This window comes from Sus scrofa, chromosome 14, assembly GCF_054392235.1.
Source record: "Sus scrofa isolate SSC_HxYL_T2T_F1_AM1 chromosome 14, Sscrofa_HxYL_maternal_Yorkshire_Landrace_v2.0, whole genome shotgun sequence".
Lineage (NCBI taxonomy): Eukaryota > Metazoa > Chordata > Mammalia > Artiodactyla > Suidae > Sus > Sus scrofa.
The window spans coordinates 76,747,973-76,760,654 of record NC_139396.1 but is presented as its reverse complement, the minus strand read 5'-3'; the positions used below and the strand labels follow the sequence as shown (position 1 = coordinate 76,760,654).

The 12,682-nt window shown below is 45.7% G+C and overlaps 1 protein-coding gene across 1 annotated transcript in view; it reads left to right on the top strand.

The window, feature by feature from the left end:
- ACTN2 (actinin alpha 2) overlaps positions 1-12,682 on the top strand; it is a 72,348-nt gene that overhangs the window by 25,073 nt on the left and 34,593 nt on the right. The window contains 5 exon segments of the mRNA NM_001243666.1: positions 1,203-1,317; positions 2,192-2,311; positions 3,071-3,157; positions 8,053-8,140; positions 9,681-9,759. Of these exon segments, the coding sequence (NP_001230595.1) occupies positions 1,203-1,317; positions 2,192-2,311; positions 3,071-3,157; positions 8,053-8,140; positions 9,681-9,759 (489 nt within the window).

Sequence of the window (12,682 nt, the reverse complement as noted above, 5' to 3'; positions counted from 1 at the left end):
TGCCAGGAGCATATCTAATCTGGTTTTGGCAGGAAATAGAGCACGAGTGGAAGCCAAGCTAAAAGAAGCTTGAAAAATAAATGACTTTGGATGCAACTTAGTATATAGTTCAGTTTTCTGCTTAGTATTGCCCTGGTAATTTGTAAACATGATAGACGGTGAGCCCTTCCAGGGCGGGCCTGTGTCTAATTGTCATTGAAATCCAGGGTCTAGCCCAGGGCCTGGAATATGCCTGTGGAAGGTCATTACTACTATTACTGTTGTTGTTATTATTTAATGAGTGACTATACTGCAAATTTGTTGAATTGATTTAGTTACTAGCTTCAAACTATTGTTCACCCAGGATAAACAAGTTGAGATAATTAGTGGTTCTGCCCCCCCCACTTCCCCTTTCTACTAGACAATGCCGCCCACCCTCTGTTCTAAAGGATGAAATCTTGAACATTCTTTAAGCATTATTTATTCATCCATTCTGCAGGCAAGCTGATTTTTGTTGTGGGCAGGGAATAAGCACATCAGAATTTTGTCTTTCCTACAAGTAAGAGGTCCTCAGAAGGCAAAGGCCTAGCTAGGTGTAATTATAACACCTTTATTTTTAAAATTTTTATTGAAGTATAGTTGATTTATAATGTTGTGTTAGTTTCAGATATACAGCAAAGTGATTCAGTTTTATACACACACACACACACACACACACACACACACACACACCCATTTTTTTTCAGATTCTTCTCCCTTATAGGTTATTGAAAAATATTGAGCACAGTTCCCAGTGCTGTACAGTAGATCCTTGTTGGTAATCTATTATATATATATAGTAGGGTATATACGTTAATCCCAAACATGGTGCCTTTTCAAATGATTTTTTGGTGTCCAAAGAGGAAAAATTGGGAGTTCTCCAGTGGCTCAGCCAGTTAAGGATCAAGCATTTGTCACTGCTGCGGTGTAGGGTTGATTCCTGCCCTGAGAGCTTCCACATGCCAGAGGCCCAGGCAAAAATAAATAAAGAGAAAATTTTACTGCAGCCTTACCTTTGGGCCCCCAGTCACTCTTTGCACCCAGTTCCATTGCTTTCTCCAGGAGGTCCGAGAAGCCGCCGCCTCCCAGCCTCCCCAGAACGTGTAAGATGTTGGGCGTGGTGCGTGTGGAGGGGCCCGTGGGCTGGTGGGGCCACGCTCAGCAGTGTTGGCTTCTTGTTGCAGACCTTCACCGCCTGGTGTAACTCCCACCTCAGGAAAGCTGGCACTCAGATCGAGAACATCGAGGAAGACTTCCGAAATGGCCTTAAGCTCATGCTGCTTTTGGAAGTCATCTCAGGTGAGTCTTGTGTAGGTGTTGTACCAACCTTATGCATCCTTCTATGCGTGAGCAGTAGATACACATCTGTTTAAAAAAAGAAGCAGCAGCTCCCTTTGAACCTTGCTGGGCAAGAACATGGCCTTATTGGCAAAGAAAAACCTTTCCAAAGAACAATCTGCCTGGAGTGATTTTTTCTGTTATAAAAAAGTGGTGAATTCTGTTTCGAACTGATTTATTAAAATGATGTTTCTGCCGCCCACCTCAAAACAGACTAAGAGAAGAGCAAATGACATTTCTGTGACCACCCACCATGATGCCCTTTCCACTGGGTCCAGCTAGTGTGTATTCCAGAAATTATCTTTCACTCCAGGAGTCAGTGTCCCTGTTGGCTTAGCTTTGAACACAGGAGTTCAAGTCCCTGAGGGGTTATACTTGGCCCTGAATTTCAGCTGGCTGGTTTGGAATTTGGGCCAGAGAATGGGTCAGCCTTGATGAGGTGTGAATGGGAAGGATGATGCAGGCCTGCCCTGATCCAGTACCATCCTGATTCGGTGTCTGAGACGAGCCCTGACAGCCCCTTCTGTGATTTGAACTTGACTCCCTGTCACAGCCAGACTACAGCTCTGAGTGCTGCACAGGCACCAGCCAGCTTCCTCTCTTACTGGTTTGTACTTTGGCTTATAGGTCAAATCAGACTCTCTGGGCAGATCTGAAAAGCACCTCTGGTCCCTTTGATCTTGAAAATGCTTTGATTTACAGAGAGGGCATATAAGGGACAGTCAGATAGCAATTTCCGGTGAAGGAGAGCATAGACTCTGAGTTTTGGCATCTTGACTCTGCATCCAAGGGACCGCTTTCTCTGTGTCTGCATGGTTCTCTCTTTATCCGACAGGGGAAAGGTTGCCCAAACCCGACCGAGGGAAAATGCGATTCCATAAAATCGCTAACGTCAACAAAGCCTTGGACTACATAGCCAGCAAAGGCGTGAAACTGGTGTCCATCGGGGCTGAAGGTAAAGGAGGCAGGAGGGGGGAAGGGAATGTCCCCACCTCTCCGTGGGCCAGGGGGCTGGCAGCTGGATGCTTCCTTCCCCACCCCCACCCCCAATCTCCTGTGTCAGCCTTTCTACCAGGCTCTGGGTACCAAGAACAGGAGCCCACGTTCTAGGAGCCTTTGTAAAGATCCGAGGCAAATAGGATGTGGTGTCCTTGAAACCTATTATCCGAGCGAGAAAGAACTTGCAAGTCCCAGTGACTCTCAGTAGGAAGTCACTGCCTGGAGGGGTCTCCCGTGCTGTGTGTGAGGTTGGGAGGCCTGGGAATCAGGCAGGAGCTGACACTACCCTGCCTCTCCTTTGTCCACCTGAGCCTGAGAACTGCCACCTGAGGTGCCCAGGAAGAAGGTTCGGGGTAAAGACAGCCCGCACTCCCTCATTTGTTCTCTGTGTCTGATTTTTTAGAACCTTAGCTCATCTGGTCTTTAAACCTTGGATGCCCTGGGTTGTTTTCAGTAACTTTGCATATGCCAGATTTGTGCTGTTATCAACTCAGAATTCATTTACACTGGAGACGTTTGGTTATGAATACTGCAGATATAACTAGACCCACCACAACACTTTAATAAAACAGAAACTGGTCTTTCCATATGTGTATTTATTTTTCCGAAGCTCTGAAGTCAGAACTTGTGGCGAACTTGCAACTTCCAGGAAAAGTTTATACTGAGTGTGTTATCTTTACCCTCATTTGTTATTGTTATTGTTTTTTACCTAAAGAGATTGTTGATGGCAACGTGAAAATGACGCTGGGCATGATCTGGACCATTATCCTGCGCTTTGCTATTCAGGACATTTCAGTCGAAGGTAAAAGATGTGGTTAAAAACCTGATTGCGTTAAGATCCAGAGAGTAATTTGAGTAAATTGAGCTGATAAAGGGTTTTGTCAAATTGAACATTTACATGATTGAAAGGTATGTGAGTTGGGTTTTCACGAGTTTTCTATTTGTGTGAAAAAGGACCCCAGCAATTCTGTTTCATTCTTGGGGGTGGAATCATTTTGGAAAAGATGAGCACATGTTCAGAACAGAAGTCCCTTTTTAAAATGAGCATTTTTTGAGCTTCTTTATTGCTTCTTATACTATAATAGTTCTTTAGACTTCACAGCTTAAAAGTCTTTTTTTTTTTCTCAAAGTGCAAAAAGTAATCAATCGAAGCCTATGTTTGTTCATGTGTTAGTTCTTTTTCTTCTCCCTCCACCATCTCTTCTTTCCCTCCCTCCCTCTCTCTCTCTTTTTTTAAACAAAATCTCTGTTGTCATCCTATCTTTTGGCCCAGCAACTGTTCCATCACTGTAATATAATTCTAATCCTTGGCACTGCCGCTGAAGATGAAAATCTTTAGTCCTTTATGTCCACCGCACTCCAGAAAATTTTTTATGAATTCAGCACTGTCGAAAAGTGTCAAATTGGAGTTCCTGTCTTGGCTCAGTGGTTAATTAACCCAACTAGCATCCATGAGGACGTGGGTTTGATTCCTGGCCTCGCTCAGTTGGTTAAGGATCCAGTGTTGCTGTGAGCTGTGGTGTAGGTCACAGACGCAGCTCGGATCTGCCATTGCTATGGCTGTGGTGTAGGCCAGTGGCTACAGCTCTGATTCCACCCCTAGCCTGGGAACCTCCGTATGCTGCGAGTGTGGCCCTAAAGAGACAAAAAGACCCCTCCCCCCCAAAAAAAGTGTCAAATTGACACTCTTAAAATTAAAAAAATAAAACTTTGCCTATTTAGTACTCAAATAATAAATTGTATAGGCGTAGAACAGATTCAGGGGCCGTCTGACTTGTCCAACTGGTCAGCTTCCTCTAACTTGGTCACCTGAGAGGTAACCAGGCACCTGAATGGTACGTGCTGGAAATGTGGTTGACACTTCTGCCCAGGATGGGTACCCTCGGTCAGTGGTCTCTAGAAGTGATTTTATATAAGTGGGGCTTTGGTGCTAGAAGGGAATAATCTAAGTGGGTCAGAAAGTCTTTAAGAAGTAGGCCTCATGTCATTCAGTACAGACAGGAGATTTTGATGCTGTTGATTAGTGACTAAAATCACTTGGATCCTGCACTGCTGTGGCTGTGGTATAGGCTGGCAGCTGTAGCTCTGATTTGACCCCCTAGCCCGGGAACTTCCATATGCAGTGGGTGTGGCCCTAAAAAGCAAAAAAAAAAAAGTAACAGTATTATCCATTAGAGATTCTACCCAATTAATATTAATGGCCCCAGGTAAGATAAACGAATTGTAGTACTTTATAAAACATCATGATAGAAAGATACACTAACCTGCTTTTCAAAAGACTGAGAAATTAAACATTTAAAAGTGTGATTTCAGAGTTCCCATTGTGGCTCAGCAGGCTAAGAATGCGACTAGTATCTATGAGGTCGTGGGTTCGATCCCTGGCCTCTTTCAGTGGGTTAAGAATCCAACATTGCCATGAGCTGCGATCCAAGTCATGGATGTGGCTCAGATCTGGCCTTTCTATGGCTGGCAGCTATAGCTCTGATTTGACCCCTAGCCTGGGAACTTTCCTATGCCACAGGTGTGGCCCTAAAAAGCCAAAAAACAAAAAACAAAACAAAAAACCCCAAAACTGTGATTCTATTGGCAATATGTTTAAATCTCTGGGTTCTACGCAGTAGATGAGGTTAGATTGCTAACTTATATTTTTGTTTCACTTCCATGGAATCATTTCTTTATGATATCACTTAATTTCTATAAATCCACAGGAAATTTGTCTTAATTTTTAAATGATGTATAATTATGGAGAAAATACATTGTTATTAAACTGAATTATTTGAGGAGTTCAGTCTCCTTTAAGAGCATGATGAGCCTCTTCTAAGAAGATGCCTGAGGAGTTCCCTTGTGGCACAGCAGGTTAAGGACCCAGTGTTGTTACTGCTCTAGCTCTGGTCATGGCTGTGGCATGGGTTTGATCCCTGTCCTGGGAACTTTCAGAAGAATAAAAAAAAAAAAGAAAAAGAAGAAGGAAAATGAGAGGTTGACATCTCTATTCATGAGAGCAGTGCAGAGATGCCTGAGGAGCTGGGCTTTCTCCGTGTGTCCTATGGTTTTTCATGGCGGAATAACGGATGATGCTATCTTTTTTTTTTTTTTTAATTTTTTTGTCTTTTTGCCTTTTCTAAGGCCACTTCCAGAGGCATATGGAGGTTCCCAGGCTAGGGGTCGAATCAGAACTGTAGCTGCTGACCTACCCCAGAGCCACAGCAACACCAGATCCTTAACCCACTGAGCGAGGCCAGGGATCGAACCTGCAACCTCATGGTTCCTAGTTGGATTCGTTAACCACTGAGCCGCGACGGGAACTCTGATGCTATCTGTTTATAATGTACTTTTTATACCCACCATCTGGGCTTTGTGTGTGGACTTTTCAGATTTAACCCCGAATCGTCAGGGGTTGGGTGTACCGCACTTGTGTAGCTAATTGGCACAAGCTTGTTAACCTTTCCCCAAATGCCTCAAAATGGACTTGGGGTGGGAGAATCAGCTTTGTTAAAGAGTAGCCAATTCAGTAAGGGAAAGACTTTGTTCGACATTCATAGTCTGTGTGCAGAAACATTCAGACAGAAATTAAGTGAAACTTAATGACATAAATGGAAACTTGAGTGGCAGTTATAAGAATGTATTGATCTACTTTACCTCTGTTTACTTTTCTAAATTAAATTTCCTTTAAACTTTGTAAAGTTTGGGTTATTTCCCCGTGATGTACATTACATTGGCCAGAACTCCAAAGGCAGGCAGTTCTGTGTAAAGCTAGAACAGGTAGGTATGGAGTTGCATATTGCAATATCTATACTAGTTAATATTTTAGTGACATCTTAGAACTTACCGTCTTTTTCCTTAATAGGAATGTGCTAGGTAAGAGACATGATCAGGAATCATTTAAATTATTCTCATCACATACGGAATGTGGGGATTGTGTTTATTTCATCTGGCTTATGGGTCAAAGAAATGGACCAATTTAGATAAACAATTACAGGACACTTATTTTGACTTGAAAAAACCCACTTTAATTTCTTACTGAGATGGAAGGCCATGGCCCTATTTTGGTTAGGAGTCCACATGTTTACAGGGGCTTTCTAATTTTGTTTTTTTTGGTTTTTTTTTTTTTTTTTTTTGTATTTTTAGGGCTGCACATGCAGCATATGGAGGTTCCCAGGCTAGGGGCCCAATTGGAGCTACAGCTGCCGGCCTACACCACAGGATCTGCCTTTTCAGGATCTGGGCCGCCTCTTCAACCTACACCACAGCTCACAGCAATGCTGGATCCTTAACCCTCTGAGTGAGGCCAGAGATCAAACCTGCATCCTCATGGATGCTAGTCAAATTCATGTCCACTGAACCACAACAGGAACTCTAGGGGCTATCAATCAGAATCCCAGGTTATGTAAGTGACTTTGAAGAAATGTTAGGGTGTTTGAAACTTTGGATCCCCTAAGAAGCAAGTGCCAAGGTGGTGTTAGAAGTTGTCCCAGTCAGCTCAGGTCACCATTCACAATACCATAAACTGGGGGGCTTCAACAATAGAAATGTATCTTCTCACAGTTCTGGAGACTGGAAGTCCAAGATCAGGATGCCAATGTAGTTAGTGTCTGGTGAGGGCTCTCAGCTTGTAGATGGCCACCTTTGGTCTTTGTCCTTAGAGGGCAGAGAAGGGTAGTGGAGGGGAGAGAGAGACAGATAGGGAGAAAGGAGAGACTGGGCAAGCAGTGTCTGCTGTATCTCGTCATAAGGGCACAAATCCCATCACGAGGGCCCCACGCTCATGACCTCATTTAACCCTAGTTACCTCCCCAAAGCTCCATCTCCAAATACTATCATATAGGGAGTTAGGGTTTCAACCCATGAATTTGAGGGGGCCACAAACATTCAGTCCAGAGCAAAAATTCAGGAGGTTTGTTGGGGAAAAGGCTCGGGAGCAGAAGGCCAGGAGCTGGCCACAGTGTCCGGCTGACCCCCGAGCTGGAGAAGGGGAGGGAGGGGCTTGGGGAAGAGGAATCTCTTCTGCCATGCAGGCAGGCTGATGAGGCGTCCCTCCCACCCCCACCCCACTGCTCTTTGAAGAGGTCCCACGAGGGGCAGGGCTGGCCCAGCCCTGGGGCCCATCTCACTCAGGCTGCGGCTGGAGTTGCCCTGAAGAAGTGTGGCTTCTGGGGTCTGCAAGGGCGGATTCAGAGTGTGGCAGCTGGGAACTCAGTTCTGTCCCGTGCTCCCAGCAGCGGGACATCTGAGAAGCATGTCTTCCTGGCTATGACAGGGGGTGGGGGCAGGAGTTGGTTTTGTTAACTTGGTTAGAACCCCAGGGACCAAACTTGGAATTTGCCAGCACAAGCTTTGGGGAAGGAAATTCTATTTAACCCAAGAATACGAATTATGAATGAGATGATGAATCATGGATTAACGAAGTCATAAATTATACACGTTTAAAAATTTTTTCACCAGAAAGGTAAGTTGCCAGTAACCCTGAAATCTGGTTTTCTAGTCATTATGTCATAACTTGCCGTTGCTCCCGCATGGGCCTTTTTAAAGTCCCTTCAAGTGGCACCAGAGGTCAGTCCCTGGGGGCAGAGACTTGCGAGGTCTCAAGAAGAGGGGTTGGCCCCCCAGGAGGTCTGTTGAGCAGATGACTCGAGGTTGGGTAAGTGACGACGTGCTAAGGACTCCCCCGTGGACCCTCATTCTGGGCTGTCATTACAGAAACCTCTGCCAAAGAAGGTCTGCTGCTTTGGTGTCAAAGGAAAACGGCTCCTTATAGAAATGTGAACATTCAGAACTTCCACACCAGGTGAGCAGCCAGGGCCCTGGGGTCCTTCCCCTCCCTCCAGAATCTGGGTCCGGGGAGAGAACAGGTGTCCTCCTCCTGCCTGTGCGAAGCAGAGCTAAGGCCCCAGAATGATGCCTAGCGTCTCCTCCAGGAGAAGGTTGGATTAAAGTTTGGGAGGTTGGCACTGGTTGTAAGTGAGTGTCACTCAGGGATGGCCTCTCAGTGACAGGCAGGGTCTGCATGTTCCCATGTTGGAGCTCCACCTTGATGCCCCCACGCCCCCTGCCCTGTAGTGCCTGAAAGGTGCTCATCAGTCATCTTCTTACACTGTGATTGGAGAGAAGGAGGGAAAATCATGTTTGAAAAATTATACAGGGAGTTCCCATTGTGGCTCAGTGGGTTAAGAACTGGAGTTCTCATAGTGTCCGTGAGGCTGTGGGTTTGATCCCTGGCCTCACTCGGTGGGTTAGGGATCTGGCATTGCCATGAGCTGTGGTGTAGGTTGCAGGTGCGGCTTGGATCTGGCTGTGGCTGTGGTGTAGGCCAGCAGCTGCAGCTCTGATTTGACCTCTGGCCTGGGAACTTCCAAATGCTGCAGGTGCAGCCCTAAAAAGAAAAGAAAAAAAAAAAAAAAAACTATAGGGAACTGGATGAAGGAAACTCATCCAGGTGGACCTCAGGAGCCCAGGCTTGCCTCCCACTCACCTTCTTGCTTTGCTTCCTCTGGCCCAAGATGGGTCCGAACACATTAGCCATGTAGCCCCTGGGGTTTCCTTCTTCCTCCAGCCTCTGAGGCACAGAACCCCCACTCCTTGTTCCTAACCTGCTGCTCATCACTGGGGGCATTGGCCCCTGGGTGGGGTGGGGGTGGTGGTGGAGGGGGCGGGGGGGGGTGCTGGGTACGGTCAATGCTGATGTCTCTGAAGCAGATGGGAAAGCCAGGTCTCCCTGCTGAGTCCCTCAGGTGCTGTATGTCTTTGCCTCTTAAAACAACCACAACAACCCCACAAAGAATATTAAGAAGAAAGTCAGATGAGTTGGGAGCCAAGAGTGGCTTTTTAAGTGTACTTGGGGGTGGACCCTTGGAGGAAAATGGGCATTTCAGGGTAGACGTCCTCCTGTCTGTCAGGCAGACTGTGGGATGACATCCAGATCGCAGATTTGGAGGAGAGGGAGCGGGGAAGCTGGGCCTGCAGGGCCTGAGGGAGGAGGGGCAGTGGTGGGGGTGGGGGGGGCTCCCTCCTGAGATCACCTGGGTCCTCCCAGCACAGAGCTGATGGGTCAGGATGCAGCAGGCATCCCAGGCAAGGCTGGGCCCAAAGCTCCAGATGGAAAGGAGGCTAGGAAGGGGGCAGCGGCCCCTGGTGGACCCTGCGAGGTAGATGAGTGTTGGGGAAGGGGCCTCAGTGGCACTGGGTGGGGTGGGGAGGGATGGACCTGAGGCAGGGAGTCTCAGATGTCAGGCCATCCACTCACTGTCTGACCAAGGGCAGTCCCTTGCTGCCGTTTCCTCCTCTCATTTAACCCATGTTCCTGTTCTTCTGCCTGGGACCCGGTTCAGCTGGAAAGATGGCCTTGGACTCTGTGCGCTCATCCACAGACACCGGCCCGACCTCATTGACTACTCAAAGCTCAACAAGGTCACTGCCGGCGTGGCATGCGTGCCTCCCGCCCCCCAAGCATGTCGTCCTGAAAGTCAGCGCATGGGCCCTGAGCTCACACCAACACCCAGGCTGCCACCAGTCTGCCCCCCTGGAAGCTGGCCTGGCATCAGGGAGACAGGGAGGAGGCTGGGGAACACCCACCTGTTACAATGAGGGCAGGATGAGGCTCAAAGCTAAGTCAGTTTGTGACCCAAAGGAAGATATGTTGATTTGGCTTGATTGACCTCAAAAGCTTTATATAGGTTTCTTTAGAGCTTTTTTACATTCCCAGGTTGTAAATATGAAAAGTGAAGTATCTGGTTTGGAGGGGGGACACAAAAAGTTCAAATACCCCAAACCTTACTACTTCTGAAGGATTTAGTTGCTGACGTATTTACTCAGAGTTGAGTTAACCCAAGGGACATTTGCTTCCTAACTATCTTGCTATTGATACATTAGTTACACCCTCAGAAAAGAAGTTTGGGGGATTTTTTTTTCCTCTTTTCAGAATATTCAATTTAGGAAACTTCGTTTTTTCTAACTTAGGAAAATTTCCTTCTCCCTTTAGGCTTAAGCTTTATTATGCTTAAGTTTTAAAGAGTCTTCAACTTCTATCTTTAAAAGCAGTTGAAGAGTTCCCTGATGGCATAGTGGATTAAGGATCTGGTGTTGTCACTGCTGTGACTCAGGTCACTGCTGTGGCATGGGTGCCATCCCTGGCCCTGGGAACTTCCACATGCCATGGGTGTGGCCAGAAAGAAGAGCAGTCAACACATGTAATCGTTGATGGAAAAAAGAAATCCTTGCCCCTTCTAAATTTTGTGTTGGACAGTCCACCTGCCCTAGAAATAATACTGAGTACAGACATAAAGCGGAAAGCACTGCCTGCCCCGTGGCCATTCTTGCCAGTAGGGGTTGGGCGCACGTCCTCTGGTTGCTGGTGTGCTTTGCTGGCCATGCACCTTGTGTCGCTGTGTTTGGTATGGAGTCAGTCCTGCTGCATGCTGCCCTCACCGTGTGGCACTGGGGGTGGCTGGAAATGTCCTGGCTTTGGCCACCTCTGCAGTTGTCACGTGCTCACCCCCCTTCCGAGGCCTGTCTCTATGACTACAGGGCAACACATGAAAAATGTTCTCAGAGCATAAAGAGGAGTAGGTTGCCTGAGAGAATAGGGATGCCAGCGTTGCTCAACTTCCCCAAGCAGAGAGCTTATCCCTGAGTTATTTTGAAATGTTTCAGACATAGAGATAGTGGAAATTTTTTTCAATTGCCCTTTATCTCATTTGCAGAATGAGGAGATTGTACTAGGTAGACCTGATTTCATTAGCTGTTTATAATGGTCAGCTGGAGTTCCCGTCGTGGCGCAGTGGTTAACGAATCCGACTAGGAACCATGAGGTTGCGGGTTCGATCCCTGCCCTTGCTCAGTGGGTTAAGGATCCGGCGTTGCCGTGAGCTGTGGTGTAGGTTGCAGACGCGGCTCGGATCCCGCGTTGCTGTGGCTCTGGCGTAGGCCGGTGGCTACAGCTCCGATTCGACCCCTAGCCTGGGAACCTCCATATGCCGCGGGAGCGGCCCAAGAAATAGCAACAACAACAGCAACAAAAAAGACAAAAGACAAAAAAAAAAAAAAAAGTTAGAGGTTATAATGGTCAGCTGTTATTACAAAAAGTCAGTAGACCTTTGGTGATTGGCCACCTATGATGGGTGAAGAAATGATAAAAATTAAAGATAGCGGTTAATACTTCTATAGCTTTAGATTAGGCACTGTTAATAAATAAGTATATATGTTATATATATTTATTAGGTATTGCATAAACATGGATATTACATATATTAATGTTTTATATACATAGATGTATATTAATATTAATAAGTTGTTAATATCTAATGTATGTATATTATACATGCACAGTCACCACATGTTTATAATGCACAGTAAACTGTATAATATAAAGCATCTAGAAAGTAGGTACTGTTATTTTCCCAGTTATACAGATGAAGAAAGTGAATTCTGCAATCTGCCCAGTAGCTGAGCCAGGAAAATACTTAGTTGCAGGAGTTCCCGTTGTGGCGTAGCAGAAATGAATCCGACTAGTATCCATGAGGATGCAGGTTCAATCCCTGGTCTGGCTCAGTGGGCTAAGGATCCAGTGTTGCTGTGGCTGTGGTGTAGGCTGGCAGCTGTAGCTCTGATTCGACCCCTAGCCTGAGAACTTCCATATGTTGCAGGTATGGCCATAAAAAACAGAAAACAAAAACCGAAAATACTTAGTTGCCGCATTTTATCTCTTTACCTTACAGTCTAAATGAGGTAGCTTTCCCAGAGTCTCAGAATCATTACTCTTGTTTTCATGCTGAAATTTTTCTTTCATATTAAGAAGAAAAAGAAAGAAACCTTTGCTCAGCTATCGGGCTTTGTAAACATTTGTGTAAAATATGCCGGTAAGACTCGCTTTGGGATATGGCTGCTTTTAATGCAGTGATGATATGCTTTGTTAAAAGAACACGGAGTTGGAAAAATGTTTTGCCTGAAATGACTATGTGCTCTGAGAGGCCAGGAGGCTTGCTTTGGTTTCTTCATTGAGCACCGAATATTTTTGAAGCCTGCATGTGTTTAATGTTTCACTGTATTAAAATACTTGTGTTCATTGCAAAGCAGTTTCTGAAATGTTTAAGTGGCTTTGATATTAAAATTCACTCTGGTGATCTTCAGACTAACACTACTTTTCATTTTGATTTTTCTACCTTACATACACCCATCCTATTTCAGATGCACAATACTTAAGTCTCTTTAGTGGATGGAAGGAAAAAAATGTTAAAGACATCGTTTAGTTTTTCAGTATTTCAGTTATATACCACTGGTTAAATTTATTTGGTTATGTTGCATATATATTTAACCAATTTTATTGTGGAAGATA